Below are 19,221 nucleotides of genomic sequence, written 5' to 3'. Positions count from 1 at the left end.
AGAAAGACAAACCGACACAAAAAACATATAACATAGGGAGCGGTAGACAAGATGAGGAGAGAGGGGGAAGGACACAAACACAACATTTGAGAGCAGGGACCGAGAGACATGGAGACATCGAGAGATCTGAGAGAGGGCGAGGGCTTTGGGGGGGGGGGGGGGGGGCGTGGGAAGGGGGCGGTGGGAGAGGTATAAAACATATGGACACTGCCAGGACTTCCAGGAAAGAAGTTGGAATTTCAAACAAGGTGGATCTGGGGTGAATTAGCGGGGGTAGAAAAGATCAAGGTTTTGGATGGGGGAAGATAAGAGATGGTGGTGAACAGCTGTTTTAAAGACCTGGAGGGAGGAGTGGGATTGAAGGGAGTGAGGGAGTTTGTTCCAGAGGCGGGAGAAAAGAGGAATGAAAGAGTGAAGGTGAGCAGAGAGCCGAGATTTCGGCAGTTTAACCATCAGAGGGTTGCTGGCAGATCTTGTGCGACCTGTAGGAATATTTGGGGGACAGAGCACAGAGAGAGCTGGGGGTGCAAGGCCGGAGAGGAGTCGGTAGAAGACAGAAAGACCACCTACCTGCCTGCGGTGAGTGAGTGAAAGGCCCTCAGAGATAGCTTCATCGCGGGAGATTCCAATAATTCTGAAAGCTTTGGTTTCAACAGCGTGAAGCCGAGCTAGGTGTGAGGCAGGAGCACCGGCCCATAGGGGAGAACAGTATTCCATTGAGCTGCGGATGAAAGCCTTGTATGTGGTGAGGAGCTCAGGTGTGCCGAGGAAGGACTTCGCACGACGGAGGATGCCCAGTCGGCGACTGGCTTTGGAGGCCAGCTTGGAAATGTGGTTTTCCCAAGAAAGATCATGGCAGATAGTGAGACCCAAAATCTTGAGCGACAGAACTTCTTGGAGAGGATTGTTGAGAAAGTAGATGGGAGGGTTGTCCAGTCGATCTTTTCGGAGAGACATAGTAAGAGTGTGAGATTTGTCAGTAAATTCCTTTAAATATGTCAGTAAACTCCTTTAGTAAATAAAATCACATTTTTCCTACTTCAAGCTCAATATAGCCAAACTTTTACACCCAAAATATGTTGTTTGTACCCCTCTGATGTTTTTGGGAAAGAAATGCCCTGACTGAACTTAACTTACTGGCATGTATGTCACTTTAGATTTGCATAACTTAAAAAAAAATCACCAAAATCGGGCATTCACACGATCTATTTGCACAGTACTCTTCAACATGTTTTAAAACGACAAGTCATACCACATACTGTCTGGAAAAGTGTCATTACCTCTATTTACTCATCATCATCACCGTCATCAGTCAGAAGCCATCCACATTTTTCTCTGTCGCCATTGCAGGCACATGCAATGATGCATGGTACTCCAGCTTTCGCACAAGGGCAATTCCTCAGGCAGTTCGGTTTCTTCTTACATTTGCAGTACTTCAACTTCACAGCAGAAGGCTTTGATGGCTTGCTCTTCATGACAGGAATTAACCTGTCACCATCCACACTCCTGCCATACTCTTCAGGTGGAAGAAGCACTGGATTGCTGAGTGAAGCTTGCTTGTATAAGCTGATCTGACAAAGGCTCCTGAGAACGTGGAAGTGAAAAGCATCTTCTGTTGGAGGAAGGGAGCGCAGATCTAGTTTGCTAGATGCAAACAAGTGGGCGCGGAGCTTATCCAGGGATGAATACCCTGGCTTGCCGTAGAGATCACAAAAGAAGCTTCGTGCTTCAGTTATCACCTGATCATGTGCAGAAGGTCCGGATTCATGTCGGATGAAATTGGACAACGCTGGCTGTTTGTCAACATGCTGGAGTGCGACTTTCACTGCTCTCTTCTTACCCTGTTTGAAAGGATAGCTCACCGAATCACAACCTGACAGAATGTAGGAGATGAGCAGTGTGTCTGTGAGTGCCAATACGTCCTTGCCAACTGCTTTGGCCAACTCATTCACCAAGTCATGGATGGGGAGGAACAGATCATCCTTTTCCACCCATAACTCAACAACGTTTGTCAACCGAGGGAAATGATACATTGACAAGACGATGATATCTGTATCTGTAGCCTGAATGACAACTACGCTGTTGTCACAGCTAGCAATGTGAGCAAAGATTCTGGTGTCCGCCTCCTCGTGGTTAGGGCAGTACAGCTCATCAACATTGGTATGTTCCGTCTGCATCACACGAGTTGCCTGGGCGTTGACCCCAAGGACCAGGCAGAAGCCATCAGGCCAGGATGACTCCTGGGACCAACGTGAAGCAAGATACGACAGCAGATTGGTCTTGTTACAAGGGTTTGACAGGAATGTGTTCCAATCAGGGATTTTCATGATGTCCGCTGGAACAAACTCTGGCAAGTTGGTATTTGACTCCCGTCTCTGGCGTTCATCCCCTTTTAGACTCTTTAACCCAAAATCATATTGATCGCCCATGAAATGCACTTCAGTGCAATGTCTGGGTTTCATGTTGAAGAGTTTGTTCCTGTACCTTTCCTGAAGTTGGTCAAATGTACTCGAACCAAGTGTGTTGAACCGCTGGATGAATGCCATTGCATCGACTACATAAACTGCATCAGATGCAGAAGGAGGCAACTCTTTTAACGGTTCCCATGACTCAGCAACCTCTGCCTGTAGAGTGGATAGATAGTTGGATTTGCAACCTTTGCACATGGAAAATCCATTCTTCTCTGGCTCAAACAACGAGGGAGGGTACTCAAGCCATTCGTAACTAAATGCCTCAGTCCGTGCCTCATCACTCAGGTCCTGTGCGAAACAAAGTGCCCTTGTCACTGCACTCTCCTCTCTGATGACTTCTTTCACAGTGTCCATCTTTTTCTTACTTTTCTTCAGATGCGTGGCGAATGTTTCTATCTTCGGTTGGACAATCTTGTCTGCCTTCGTCGTCGTGGCAGCATCCATTGCCTCCAAGCCTAGACGTTTGGCATCTACCAGGGTAGTTGCTGCAAGAATCTGACCTGTGGATATGTTCATTAGTTTATCTGTCGCAAGTGAAGGATCGAATGGGTTTTGCATCTTCTCTTCCACGGTCCGTTTGATCTGCAACACGGCTTCCATGTCATCTTTCCTCAGCTTCTCGTGGTGGTCAGATTGCGGCGAGGCCATGTGTGCCATCTGTTTTACACTTTCAGAGACAGAGGTCATGAACGGTAGAGCCTTGATGTACTTTTCTCGTGCTGATTCAGACTGTGTTATACCCTTAAAGAGGCTTGTTTTGCCTTCCCTATTGTAGGTCTGTTCAAGGGCAAGGTCTGTCCACACACCATTAAAGTCTCCTGCAGTCTGGTGAACTGTGAATTTGCCAGCTGCAAACTCCTCGTGCACTTCTGGTGCTGTTTCTGGAAGCTTTTGCATCTCACTGAGATAGATCGGAAGGCAGGACATGTACTTACTATGGCCGGAAGCAATGGTATTCTGTACCTCTTATAAGTACTGTTGCCACAGCCCAGCTCTCTCAGCATGGATGTAACACCTTAGGATAAGCACCATGTCTATGTACATGCTCCAAAGATGGGCTGTCACTCCTAATCCCTTCTCAAAATCTCCCCAGAGCGACTCCAGTGACTCTAGGCATTTCATGACTTCCTTCATGAGTGCAGCAAATTCGTCCTTCTCTTTCCTGTCAAAGGCATTTCTTAGACTTTCAAGCAGAGACGAAAGCAAAGAAAGTGTCTCCTCAGTCTTCTCGAACAACAGCCATTTCTCAAATGCCTCCCACTTCAGCATGAACAATGCCTCACTCAACCATGAATGATAACGGACCATCTTATAATAATCTTTTCCTGCCATGACTTTATTGGCTGTACCTCGACCACAGATATCACTAGAAACCAGAATGTCCTCTATGCCACTCTCCATTATGAAAAATCCAATAGATCCCAAGAAGTTCTGGGCAATATGGAATCCTCCAAGTCGAACAATAACATCTTTGTACTTTTCCAATTCCTTCCTAAACAACCCCTTTACTATGTCATATATCGCCTGGTCACAAGTCACCACCGTCTTAGCCTGACCCATCTTAAGACTCAAGGAGACAAAGTAGTCCAATGAGGTCTGGACTACATCTGCGTTGGTTGGGTTTTGTGGAAGCAATGGTCCACAACCAATCTTTGTTTTCTCTGTATGTTGCCCAGAACTGTATTCAAAGAAGCTGCTCCATGTCAGGCTACCAGTGTCCTTGTCGTTTTCACCCGTCATCAACTGTGTTGGATACATCCTCAGTAGGAACCAAACGATGTTCTTGTCAGCTAGAAAGCAGGCTTCCCCCTTGTCATCATGAGGAAGTTCAATATCACGTAATGACCTAGCCTGTCTTCTGTCCTTCAGTGTCAGTTTACTACTTACTGGAACGAATTTGTCTGGTTCACTGATAGTCAGTTTCCTGGTTTTCTTAAGGGGCACTGCCCCTACTACCTCCCCACTTCCTTCTCCTTCAAATGTGTACTGATAAATTATATTTGTTGTAGCATCAAAACTACCACCATCTTGTGTCTCTGAATGGAAGTTTAAGTTATCCAATGCGTAGTGGGTAAAGTGTCCTGGTGTGATGTTTGTTGGAATGAACAACCCTTCCCTTTCTTCTCGTTCAGAAACATCATTGGCAGCTGTTGTGATGTGTCGCTGAGCAGTGGGATAACTGATGCAGTGTCCAAATTTGTTAATCATTGTCACAAGGTTTGTACTACGTGTTTGCTTCAGAATATGTAGGGCAACACCGATGTGTTTGGGAAGTGGCTGCCTGCTAAGACATCCTACAATGTCCTGTGCCAAATTCAGTACCTTCTCTTCATCATCTTTGGTAAGCTCGACTTTGCCATCTTCACCGAGACACTCATCTCCCTCTGTTAGTAACCATGCCAAGTGATTGTACAAGTCGACTGGGACTTGACGAGAGGCACCTTCATATGATATTTCAATTTCATCACTGACTGGGATTGCACACCTTACCTTTCCGAATTTTTTCACTTCAGCCCTCAAGTGTTTTGCCACGTGGTATGAACTGTTTGACACGTTTGTGAGCAGTACCTCCTCTTCCTCGTCATCCGGAAGAAGCTCACACTCATCTAATTCAGTCTGCAGAGAGACTACTTCATCACAGAGCTCTTTGACGGTCAAAGAAGATGCACATATTAACGTATCTCTACCCTTCAATGTGATGACCTGAATGTCAGACTCAAAGTGCTTCAACAATCGCTTTTTCAACCTATCAGTTGTGTAGGGTTTCTTACTGACTACATCCTGTTGTGAGAGAAGTTCCGTAAATCTATTGGTCAGCTAGCCAAGGTGGTAGACATGCTTGTTAATAAGAAGTCCAGGTGAAATTTCTGAAACAAGCATTTGGAAGCCTTTGTCATATTCAGTGACACCATTACTGTCACATGTCTGTTCCGAAGCTATACATCGTCTGTTCATGAAATTGTTCATACACCTCAAGTGATAGCGGAAATCGTTAGCTATGAGGTCAAGACAATAATCACCATGGCCCTCAATTTTCAAAAGGACCGCCTCATCCCTCAACACCTTTGCCTTATCATGGATTGACTTCTGCCTGTCAACTGTGCTGACTAAAGTTAATGTCCTATCGCCTTTGGAATCGCGTTCCCTTTCACACAGGAAACACACTGCCTTAAAGTCCGTTAAACTCCTCCTGCCCTCCCGTTCACCTGATGTTTCTCCTTGCTCGGCTTTAAACCATTTGGTGGATACTAGATTGTCCAAAGTCCGTTTGAGGGTGTAACTACTGCGGCATTTTTCGTGACACATTGGTCCTTTTGAAAGAAATTGGTCCTGATTCTGCAGATCGTCCCACACTCTGCTGTAAACGTCATCCTTCCTTATTTCCACCGCGTTCTTGAATGTTGTGAACCCTCTCTTCGTCAGGTTATACAGAGGTCCCTGATCATCTGTTGTACTTTGGCAGACGATACATTTCGAATAGTCACTTACACTAGAAGAGAGTTTGCGTTTGTTTCCTTTACCAGCTATCACAGCCACAGGTTCCATCTTTATACGCCAGGGGTGAGACACTCTAAGTGCCTGTAAGTGCAGCACCTGTAAGAAATAAAAAGACACTCTAAGACTTCATACAATCCACAAATGGAACAAAATTAATAATGTTGTATTCGCATCAGGCGAATCTTCGGGCGAACCTGGTGCCAGGCCAGAATGAAACATATTCCCCACGCTACACAAAACCAATCAACACCATCACGTGTAGTAAATCAGGGTCGACTGTGAAATATATTAGATTCGTAAATATCATGATTTCACAACGTTATAACATTTCAAGATTCAATGAGGAAACTAGTCAAATTTACCTATACTTTTCTCTCGAACGCTAGTAAACCGATAATTGCTTGAATGACAGGAAAATATGTACAAAATATTCCTAACTATATAATGTTCTTATCTAACTATTCTAAGTTCATATTTCGCTCTTACTTTACGGTTTTTGGATGGGAATCAGCATTCCATTCAGCTCCTGACAGAAAAAGGAATATGGCTACCGGTTTCACTTTCGATATGTCATTCAGTGCTTCCACACGGGAATTTCGATATGTCGTTGGTTGAGTGGTAAATAATAATTGACAAGAAGGAAGCTTGCTCCAGCTAGGGAGGCTGAAGATCGATGGTAATCATAAAGCTCAGCAAGAGTGAAGCAAGTTGCTGAAACAAATGTAGCATAATAATCACGAGCACCACACAAAAGATGAAAAGCATCAACCACCACAGTAAACCATCACTATTACGATCAATATAGGCCAGAAACAGTAGAGGGATGCAAAGAACATATTGTGACTTATACATATGTGAATTATTTGATAAAGGAGCTAAATTTTCAGCTTAACCCACTTTCCATGACCTTTTGACCTCTGCTGACCTCATGGATGGTCCAATCACGTTGAATCATGTTTCATATAAAAGCCAACTTTATAACAAAAAGAATGAGTGGTAATTTGTTGCACTCACCCCTGTATTATGGGATATATGGTCAATTGAATTTCCCCTACCCCTAAATTTCTTGCTTTTTTACAGTTGACGCCCCAAGTTAAAAAACGTCCTTACAGAATTCGCGCAATCCAAACTACCTTGCTAAAGTCACTTTTCTGGTGGCTAACACCCCCACAGACATGATATAGGGGTCAAACATTTTATAGCAGGGGTGTCACTTCAAAATCACTTTTTTACACATTTCCAGGCCTCGGATCCCAGACTATATGACATGCGCCATTAAAAGCGCTGTGTAATGGTTGAGCTCCCTTTATTTCGTTTTGGTCATGCGGATGAGCAGACAAAGTGACGAATGCTGCGGCTGGAGCAGTAGAAGCGATGTTTTTAATTGAAACGATGTAATTTAATTAAAAGTGGGAGGGGGCAACACCACGCATACCTCTTTTAAGGTGTGTATAAACCCTGGAATAAACGTGGGAGGGGGCAACACCACGCATACCTCTTTTAAGGTGTGTATAAACCCTGGAATATTTCAGCAATCAATACAATGCTGAAACTATGTAAGTTAATTTAATGAGTAATTTAATGAGTAACTTAATGAGTAATTTAATGAGTAATTTAATGAGTAATTTAATGAGTAATTTAATGAGTAATTTAATGAGTAATTTAATGAGTAATTTAATAAGTAATTTAATGAGTAATTTAATGAGTAATTTAATGAGTAATTTAATGAGTAATTTAATGAGTAATTTAATGAGGAATTTAATGAGGAATTAAAAGTGGGAGGGGGCAACACCACGCATACCTCTTTTAAGGTGTGTATAAACCCTGGAATAAACGTGGGAGGGGGCAACACCACGCATACCTCTTTTAAGGTGTGTATAAACCCTGGAATATTTCAGCAATCAATACGATGCTGAAATGATGTAATTTACTGTGTAAGATGGTCGACCTTGGGTTTGTTTGGGTTTTGTTGTTTATTTTTGTGGGTGTGTATTTTTGTGTATTTTGTATATATTTTCACGGCTAATTCCAGTTAACATCCTGCAAAATTTGCTCGTTTTTCTGGCCGAGTCGAAATTGCGTTGAGTTCCTATGGCATGCGCCATTAAAAAAGCGCTGTGTAATGGTTGAGCTCCCTTTATTTCGTTTTGGTCACGCGGATGAGCAGACAAAATGACGAATGCTGCGGCTGGAGCAGTGGAAGCGATTTTTTAATTGTTCAATGATTTATTCGATATTGTTATGACTTATTGTCAATAGGTATACTAAGTGGCCATGAGGTAGCCTGTTGCTATGTACAGTTTTATTCTATTGTTGATTATACCACATAGCTGTGGTGATAAAGGAAATGTTCGTTTTAAATAGATGATTATGATAGGACCATGACTATAAAATCATGATGATTATTATGAATGATATCATAGGGTTCAAATGCAGAATGATTGCATGAACTTGGGAAAGAACTTTCAAGCCCTATGGGATAAATTGGGTGTTACAAGCGATGGAGTTTCAAAATTTAGCATGATTGAAGGAATTTTACAGTCTTATTTCAGGAGTTTTACGAAATTTATATTGCCAAGAGATTTTGGGTACTATTAAAAGAAAAATGATGAGATATTTTTCCCAATGAACTTTAATATCTGCCATCCATTTTGGCTGTCTCACGAATGAAGGATGAGTTGCCTTTAGTACATAGTGGTTGCAAAGAAAATTTGTGGAGACCAGGCAAAATGGGGAAATATGTCAGATATGACCCTAGGACAGTACGGTGATTCATCAATTGACATGAGGTATGAACCAGAGGTGACGACCGATGAGATTCGATCTCAGTCAATGGATGGACCTGTCCTGACATCATTGGGGAAAGGGCTTATGCAAGGAGTCATCCAAAATGATTAATTTGATTTATTGATGAATATTGATGAATTAATTGAAATTGAATAATTGATTGAATTGTTGATTGATTGAATCTAATTGATTGAATTTAATTGAATAAATTTAACTGGATAAATTTAATTGAATAAATTTAACTGGATAAATTGAATTGAATAAATTAAATTGAATATATTGATCGTTTGATTGATGAAAATGCGGTCTCAAGAAAGAAGCTTTAATATCTTTGTGAGATATTATCAATGTGAAGACAACCTTGGAAAATTGAGCAAGGTGGTGAGTTTATATATAGATATATATGTGCGGTTACCATTGTGTGATTTCCCCTTCAACAGAGCGGACACCTGAGGATTCACCCATTTCATACTGACCCTCTGGCTCATCTGCAAATACTGATCTGTGAGATTGGATTGTGCAAAAGCCACAGGTGAGAGAGATTCTCTGGAAATCACCGTTTGAACAGGTGGAGAGATCCTTCCTGGAGGTACGAGTGAAGCTTTAGAGGAACAAACTACAACACATCCAACGCTACTTTGATAAAAGGCAAAATGGGAAATGGAGCCTGCAAGAATACACAAGGACAACCAGAGATTCCACAAAAAGGTACTTGTACACATCATATGTACGACCGTTATGGTGCCGAAGCTATAAGGCAGGTCGAGAATTGGTATTTGTGGACAAAGGGACATGATGAGGAGTTTCCAAGAGATGGTACATTTGAGCGAAGTCGATTGGAAAGATTGGAACAAAGATTGAAAGCCAGGAAGAGACAGAATCTAACGGTAGACTGGCTTGCATTCCATCTTTGGGATGGTGAATCCAGACAACGGGAACAGCAAGAACGGATAACGGATCTAGAACTTAAAATAAAAAGGATACAGGATACAGTGGAGGAGACAAATGCACAACTGCCCTCGAAATTAGGAATGAAAGTGACAGTTGTCCCATCTGATTTCCAGTTGTCTCCCCAAAAAGGACGGTACAGAGAATTTTTTCGTGTTTCAGGAGATAACGAGAGATTGCAGTGGCAACTCAGGGATGTAGAGATGCAGCCCAGCAATACAAGTGCACAGGTGCACAGACCAGGCAACGACAGAAACCGGTGTTTCAAGTGTGGACGGATGGGACATTGGAAAAGAGGATGTCCGTATACCAAAAGGAAGACAAGTTCATAGGGCAAACCAAGATCAAGGGTACCAGGGCTGACCGATACCTCAGACAATGATTAGGCCTTCATTGCGACAAATCCCAAATGACGATTGGCCTCAACAAATTAGATTACTGGACAAACATGAATAACTGTCGATGATTCTTGGGTCTGAAAAGTTTTCGGAGCAAGAATTATTCATTTTTCTTTTGCTTGTAAGCAAATTGATAATTAATTGATCAAATGCCGAAATTGGATCTTTTATGTTGGGCACAAAATTTTAAATTTACAAAGTTTGGAACAATTGCTTTGCAATTTTTTTGGCAAACCAAGTGACAAGAGTCACATCATGATCAGGTGGGAATTTCCGACTATTGTTCCACACGATTGATAGGTCAGTGGTCGACTGACATACAAATGGGTGGGTAGTCAAATTTGGATAAATTATTGTGGGAACTGAAAGGGTAATGTCAATGTGATGTCATAGGGGTTTTCTAAGAATAAACTTTTTGGTCCATTTGTGTATTAGCGCTTATAAAATTGAAGGACAAATTTTGAGAAATTGAAATAAAGTTGACACCCATCCGGATCTGCAAATAAGGGTTCCAACGCAAACAAATACGCATAATGCATGTGTGTGTGGGTATTTTGTGTGTCAATGTTAGTGTTTTTGTGTATCAATCTTACAAGATTGTTGACACCGACAGTGTGCCTTGTCTGGAAAATAGATAGTTCCATGGGGATGGGATCGCATATCGAGAGAATTCGTAAAATAAATAAAAAATAGAAATATAATTTGATTATGAAAATTATCACTTTTGTCAAGGGAGATGGAGAATAAAGATTTGATTTGCTGAGTTATGAGCAGCTATTCATTAATAGTAAAAATTGGGAGTAATCTTGGGATTCCATTGTGATCGAATTTATATGAGAATCAAAGCTATTTATGGATATGAGCTTCATAAAAATGTGGGAGTACAAAATTAGCCAAATTTTGGAGAGGTCTTACACTGACTTCCCAGAGTACTCTGCTCATGGATTTTATATATATAAACTTGAATTTTATCAGCATATAAATTGTGCTGTATGTATGGATGTGTTTTAGGCATAGATGATATGGGAAAATAGTAAAGAAAATTTTGCTGGTTTGAACTATTGTGGGTTTTCAGTTCTGGAGTTCAAACAAAGTCACTGGTTAACAGATGAGAAAGGATAGTAAATAAATTATTCGATGCTGGGCAAATTAAGTACGATATTACTAAGACTTATGAGAGCTATTGTTCTTCCTTACAGCAGTGGAAAATTATTGGAAAAAATTAGATCCAACATAATGAATCTACAAAAGAATGTGATAGGGATAATATCCTCAATTTGTACTAATTATTTGATTGTGGGTAAAGGAATTAATTTATCGTAGTGGATTGTTAACAGCAGCCTGAAAATGTCCTGAGAGTGTGCATCCATGTAATCAGAAATCCCAGATTTGTTTTTACAAACAACATTTTGGTAGAGGTCTTGTGTGGACGAGCACTTCCTTGGTAGATAAAAAACGGTACTGCATGCTGGCAGCCACTTTTGCGGCCAGTTAGGCCAAACAAATTGAGAGGAAATTGTAGTTAAATACGTAAGTTACACATGGCTATTTGTAAAAAAGGAAATTTGTTGAGATGGGAAACATTTTTCGAAGGTTTATTAAAGTGTTATAATATGACATGTGGCAAGGCAAACTATTGGATGGGAAAATTAGATCTGGTTATAGAATAAATTTATTGACCCCTTGAAGTTAATTCCTCGAATCATTGTTTCACTGGCATTTTTTGTTCACATTGGAAATAGTTTGGTAGAGCTTTGGTTAAAACCTTTGGTTGCGGTATCTTGGAACGAATTGATAAACCATAGGAGATTGATAAGAATAGAAACAAATATGGACCCAAAATAGAAAGTTGGATTCATGCCTCTCATTGCAAGCAAGCACATGGGGCTAAGGTGGACGATCCCACAGAAAATGAGGCTGCACCTAGCAGCCCAGCAGAACATTCAGTGGCGGATAAATGATAGTCGTGATATACATTCATTTGAATTACATTTTAACACCCCTTGCATTGATAAACATCACAATTTCAACATTTAATATTCCTACTTGAATTAGGGAAGATAGTGACATTTATTTGCCTACATGACATACCATTATCTACTGATATTAGCGCAACATGAGGGATAATGTATCACAACTACACTCATGATTAGGGGATTTAGTTCGACCCCGGGAGATAGGGGGATCAGGGTAAGACAAATAATCTGATTTATGTTACATATTAAGGGATTGCCTTTATTTACCTTTTAGGAAGCTTGTTAGTTTGGTATACAATGTTGAATGTCATTGACATATAATTATGTCATAGGTATGAATATATACAAGGAGTAGCAGACTTGTTTGTTGGTTTAGTAGTTATATTGGCAATTGTTTTAGTGGTGGCTTGCTTGAAAGCCTTAGTGATGGTGTGTTTGAATAAGGTAACCAACAACACGATGATAACGCATGAAGTGACAAATGAGGAAAGAAATGTGGAACCAGAAAAGGAAGACTTTTATGGCGACATAAATACTGAGATTAAAAGATTAAATCAAGTGATGTTGCAAATGAATACAGTAGAATTAAGATAATGGCATAACGACAATGTTATGAGTTGTGTCAATTACAATATCAGTGAACTCATATCACCACGAGTGACACACTGTTAGGGAAAAAAAGAAAAAGTGGAGAGGAATTATGGTAATAATACATTATGCTTAATTTGTTGGTTTGGGAAAATTGTTGTTGGGAATTAGATATTCCCGTTTGTGATTGTAATCATATACAATTTATTTTCTTAGAGTAGTGCTAAAATACCTGCATGAGTTAATTTTTGAACTATATTAACCTGAAAGCAATTGTGGATGCTATTCTTAGTTTAGTCGTAAAATACATACCTGATTGAATATTATTTGTGTGACGCATATAAATGAATTTAACTTTTTGTGTTAAGGAAAAACAACAAATTGTTGAATGTGAAACTGTCGGAAGATATACATGATTATGCTGATTTCATGGTAAGATGTACCCTATCTGATTCAGTGTGTGTGGAAAGCAGATTCAGATGTGACTGAGCATAAGGATAAGACGAGATCACATTTGAAGGGGGTGCTAACGGAATTGGGAAGAAGTTCGAGAAAGAAAATTTGTGGCTAAAAAATGAAGTTAAACGTGGCATACACCCTCTTTCTCAAAGAATGATGAAGACATTCTCCCGTGTAACTTGGAGATGGATGCTTACCTTCACCAAAGAAATTTATGTGACCATTTGCCTGGATCACACTGCAACAGATGAAAGAAAGGCGATCACTTACTCTTGTTCGAAGGCTTGGAACATTCATCACATCAGAAGTTGCAGGACAACGACACCTTACCTGCAACCTCTGTGAAATGCGGGGACATATGTTATTACTTCACCAACTTCCGGGGAGCCAGCATGGAGCTGCAAACCAATGGCTGTGCCTTTTCACAACAGCTGTGCACGATTCTGCGGGCCACTCCTGGTATGGACCATGGATGACCTGAACACCATGGTCCCAACATCATTGTGGATGCATCCGGCATCCCTGTTCCACATCTTGCTGGCCAATCAACGTCACACCAATACTTGCTGCCCACTCACAATGAGGGAGGAGGCAAGTCGACTACAACTGGGTGAAGGCCTTGTTCAGGAATTACTATGGTTTACAGCAAAAAGTGGCAAGAATGCTACATGGAGAGCAGGGTCAGTCTATGACTCCGCAATGTTACCACAACAGCGAAATCCTACACGAAGTAGTGCAGGTGCTATGAAGACATTAGGAGAAAATGTTTCATACCTGGATTCAAACACAAGTGATCAGCCCTTCCTTTCAAACAAAGTCAACATTTGTGTGGAGGCAAACGTTTTTGCCAGATGGTGCAGATGCTTTACAAAACTTGAAAATGAAGTGAAATTGTTGTATCTTGGTGATGGTGAAGTGTTGTTTTGAAAAGATATTTGTGATGCAAATGCAATAGATTGAACAATATGGAAGGAGTCAATGACCAACGAAATGTTTTGTGATTCTTGCAGGATGACGGTGTATGCCTAAGGGAATTTGATTACCAAAGTTATGGTTTGAATACTTGTATTGATATTTACTTGTAGATGTTGATTATTTACTTATACTTGTAATGATGTTTACTTGCAGTGATTGATTATTTACTTATACTTGTATTGATGTTTACTTGCAGTGATTGATTGTTTACTTATATTGATGTTTAGATTAATGGTTAATATAAACAAAAACAAAAAGATGAGGGAATTGTGGAAGTGTAACTCAGTGTAACTCATTGGTTGGAACTGGTAACGAACCAAGGTACGAGCAGGTGGTCGTAAGAATGTCAGGAATGCATCTCGCCCTGTCGAAGCTGGGAGTCCTGTTGTGTAGCTTTAGCACGACCCCGGGCTAACACACATTCCCAAGCCCGTACTATTGTCTTTCATCGGGATGCAAAGAGGATGAAGCAAATTCCCAGCAGGGAGGGGAGCGAGCTGGTGCCAGTGAGGCGACCGAGTAACGTTTGCGGAGAACGGATTAGAAGCAGCGGAGAAGGGATTACGATTTCAGCGCACAGAGGATTAACTGAAGTTTGCCGATATAAACAGAAGAGACTTTGAGTCAAGGCAGCACTCATCCTCAGAAGCCCTGCCCGACGGAATGAACGCGTACCACGAGTTCGGCGCTGCAGCCACGAAAGAGGGACTATGCGGATAGAGTTACCTGGTCCATTGAGTTAAACGGTATTATTTGGTATTGGAATGAAGTGAACAACCAGTTAATAAAGTTGTGATCTTTTGTAAACCTGTGACATCATTGGAGTCTTGAGTCTCACACCACTTCCCCGACATCACTTAACCAACTCTTCCACCTAGTTTTGCCATAATCCATCCACAACGTTTTGAAATATCATGCTATATCTTATCATGCTATATCATTTGAAATATCTCATCTTCCCCCATCGAAAACCTTCATCTTTTCGACCCACGTTGATTCACCCCAGATCCACTTTTCTGAAATACCGACTTATTTCCTGGAAGTCCTTGCAGTGTCCATGTGTTTCATACTTCGACCATCGCCCCCCCCCCCCCCTTCCCATGCCTCCTCGCCCCACGCCCACTCCCTCCCACAGATCTCCCGATGTCCATGTTCTCTGTTGTTGTACTTGTGTGCTTCCCTCTCTCACCCCATATTGTCTGCCGCTCCCTTTATTGGATGTTTTGTGTGTCCGTTTTTTTTTTTGTCCGTGAATAATGCTTGCTCTTACATGAGCCTCGATCTTGTATACAAAAAAAAAAAAATCGCTTTTGGCCCTGTCACTCAATGGTGAAGAATCACTGGAAAATAAAACCAAATTCTCATATCTGGATCCTTGTTCGGATCTTCACCCAAATCTAATAATTTAATCCTTGTCACGGTGTCCACCATATTTTGTCCGAATCAGCCCATAACCTTTTGAAATGTCCTGTTTGCAAACAGACAGGCAGACAGACGAACAGACAGGAGTGAAAACATAACCTCCACCTACCTTCGGTGGTGGAAGTAACTAGAGTGAAGCCGATGGCATGCTATTCCAAATCCCCACGTTTCCCACCTAAAGCAAGGTTGAAAGATGACAAAATGTTCCACGAGGAATGATACAATATCAAATCTTTAGTTAATCTTTTTTCCCCAATATTAAATTTTGAGTTTTAAATTTTCCCGTTTTGACCCCTGCGACCGTGTATCCTCTCATATCTGGATTTGACCCCTGCGACCGGAGGTCAAATCCAAAAAATCATTACATATGTCATGCGTCCCAATGTTGAAGTTTCATGAAAAATGTTTAAAATGTGCCCGTAATTGATTTTTTTGGTATTTCACCTTTTGACCCTGCCCAGGGGGCGGGGCCAAACTTATATTGTTCTTGCACCTACGTGTCATGTGGTGATTATAATTACCAAGTCTGGTGAATTTCTGCAGAACTGTTTAGGAGGAGATGGCGTGACGGACGGACAGACAGACAGACAGACAGATTAGACCAATTACAATATCCCCCTATGTTTTTCAAAAAGCATAAGGATATTGATGCATATTAGGAGTACTTGCATATGCGTAATTACTTGCCATTAAGTGGTATAGTCTGCGTTAGATCCACCATGGGATCATATTTAACCAAACTGTCGTTCTAGTGCTGGACCACTAAAGGGTGCTGCATCTCGGAGCACGCAATGTTTTGTATGGGAACGTACAGCTGGCTGTGTTTAGAATGTGAATGTTAAATATACCACCTGGCCTTTCGAAAACGTGGACCATTATGTGCTGGTACCCTGGTCAATTCCCTGCTCCAGTGTTTTGTGTAATTTCCATTGCCTGTTAATTGTTACAGTTGGGACCGATGGGACGTGGATATGGCATTGGAATCATGGGCCAAATGGCCTAAGTTTCCTTGTATGTCACATTTTTGTTGCTTTGTTCTCCTAAGTCTTCGAACCAGGTTCGTTGTCTACCTGTTCCAATCAAACAATGATAGTTCATATTGCTGTACATATCTGTCTTTCATAGAATCAAATGGAGTAGATTCTTGCCATGCTATATCTAATATGCTATATAAAATTACCTTTACGTAACAGGTTTTAATCCATCTAAGGAGCTCAAACTCAGAAGTTGATAAATTATCAAGCTCTTCTGGTTGCAGAGGCCTTATCCAGGTCCCATTAAGAGTGAACAGCATACTAGAGCTGGTGAGTTTCAAACAGAACACTCGTTGGATTGAATATTTAAAGCAGTATTTTTGTGATGGATATTATTTTCTTGATGTACTGATTTGACGTTTCTGAATTATGGAAGTCATTTGCTCCCCTAACAAATAAAGCATCACTGTTGTATTGCAGCGAGAAATGTTTGCTGAACTTCACCTTCGTGAGGCCCAGACAGGTCTGGATGATTCGTCCCAGCTGTTTCCAAGCAGTGAGTTTGCAAACGCATCATTATTATGTTTAATATGCAGATCTGCTGTGTCACTGGATGGAGGCAGAGCTTTAAGACCGAGTAACTATTAAGCAAATGTGCCCTGTGATTGGTGTGTCGATTGGCCATGCATTGTTACAATTGGCCTCGGGATTTTCCTCACGTATGGGCCATCAGCCACAGTTCGAAAAAAAATTGTCACTTATTATAATTTCTTTTCTTTGCAATTATGGCACCACCTTTTAAAATGGGTATCATGCATGTTGATTTGTTGCAGAAACTTGCTAATCAATAATAAAAGTCCAAAAACCTCTGAGGTTCTTTAATCAATCGATGTCCAACCAAGATGTAGGTGAAGTAAAACCTTTCGTTTATTTGAAAGATAAAGCACAAGCAGTGCACCAAGCACAACACTGTACACAGCAAAGCATATTGTTTATATACTATACACACGGGTGGAAATCCTCACATCATTTCCTCATTCTCCTTGAAACTCAATCTATATTTTCATTCCAAACAGCATAATTCCAATCACACATTAATACTACAGCATTAATATAACAAAATACAATGCTACAAACACTCGTGAGGTAAACAAATACAGACGCCATTCTGACATGATAACCAATACAGACGAATCTGCCGGCAAGAAAGGGCGGATACAAAACATTTAGTATGGATCGAAAGTCAAAATCATAATTATATTGAGAAGTTTATGAAACCTTGCAGCTACCTTGGGATGGATAAAGGCAGCGTTGTTCAGGTGGAAACTCAAAATCACAATTGTATTGTGATATTATCAAACCAGCGAATGTTTCTGCCAAACTGGTGAATGTGGGATTTGCTTCCATTCAGCCTATAGAGCATTAGTGAGGTCGGGCACTGATGTTGGGCGATTAGGCCTGGCTCGCAGTCGGCGTTCCAAAGATGTTTGATGGGGTTGAGGTCAGGACTCTGTGCAGGCCAGTCAAGTTCTTCCACACCGATCTCGACAAACCATTTCTGTATGGACCTCGCTTTGTGCATGGGTGCACTGTCATGCTGAAACAGGAAAGGGCCTTCCCCAAACTGTTGTCACAAAGTTGGAAGCACACAATCGTCTAGAATGCAGCTTTAAGATTTCCATTCACTGGAACTTAGCGGCCTAGCCCGAACCATGAAAAACAGTCCCAGACCATTATTCCTCCTCCACAAAACTTTCAGTTGGCACTATGCATTCGGGCAGGTAGCGTTCTCCTGGAATCTGCCAAACCCAGATTCGTCCGTTGGACTGCCAGATGGTGAAGCGTGATTAATCACTCCAGAGAACGCGTTTCCACTGCCCCAGAGTCCAGAGGCAGTTTGGACGTTGTGCTGATGATGCTTTCAGAGGCAGTTTGGAACTTGGTAGTGAGTGTTGTAACCAAGGACAGACGATTTTTACGCACGACGCGCTTCAGCACTCAGCAGTCCTGTTCTGTGAGCTTGTGTGGCCTACCACTTCACGGCTGAGCTGTTGTTGCTCCTACACGTTTCCACTTCACAATAACAGCACTTACAGTTGACCAGGGCAGCTCTAACAGGGCAGAAATTTGACGAACTGACTTGTTGGAAAGGTGGCATCCTATGACGGTGCCACGTTGAAAGTCACTAACCTCTTTAATATGGCCCATTCTACTGCCAATGTTTGTCTATGGAGTATTGCATGGCTGTGTGCTTGATTATACGTACCTGTCAGCAATGGGTGTGGCTGAAATAGCCGAATCCACTAATTAGAAGGGGTGTCCGCATACTTTTGATCATTTAATATATACAGTCATGTGAAAAAGTAAGTACACCCCATGTAAGGTTTTGACTTTTTCAACATATTTCAACATACAGCTATTTGATCTTCATTTCAACAATATTGATAGATAAAGGTGATATAATATTACAAATATCATGAAACATTTACATTTTGTGGTCCATTGTATAATTTAAATAAACATAAATGCAAATTTAGCATGTGGAAAAAGTAAGTACACCCCTACATTTCTCACTACTTCAAATATCTAAAATTAGAATCAGGTGCACCAGCTCAGGTGCAAATGATTAGAACATCGTTAGAGAGGATCTGGGAGGAACCTGTCTTATTTAAACCTCAGACATTTAGTTTGGTTTGCTCTATGTTGTTGAAGTGTGCGGCGTCAC

The 19,221-nt window shown here is 41.2% G+C and overlaps 1 protein-coding gene across 4 annotated transcripts in view; it reads left to right on the top strand.

Moving 5' to 3' along the window:
* Positions 1–19,221, top strand: part of TBC1D19 (TBC1 domain family member 19) — a 208,673-nt gene that overhangs the window by 117,085 nt on the left and 72,367 nt on the right. For all 4 annotated transcript variants that reach the window (XM_068135177.2, XM_068135179.2, XM_068135180.2 and 1 more), the window contains 2 exons: positions 16,716–16,826; positions 16,977–17,052. In XM_068135177.2, coding sequence (XP_067991278.1) covers positions 16,716–16,826; positions 16,977–17,052 — 187 coding nt within the window. The remainder of the gene's footprint in view (positions 1–16,715; positions 16,827–16,976; positions 17,053–19,221) is intronic.

Source organism: Myxine glutinosa, chromosome 14 (genome assembly GCF_964187855.1).
Source record: "Myxine glutinosa chromosome 14, kmMyxGlut1.1, whole genome shotgun sequence".
Classification (NCBI taxonomy): Eukaryota; Metazoa; Chordata; class Myxini; order Myxiniformes; family Myxinidae; genus Myxine; species Myxine glutinosa.
This window is presented reverse-complemented; position numbering and strand designations above follow the sequence as displayed.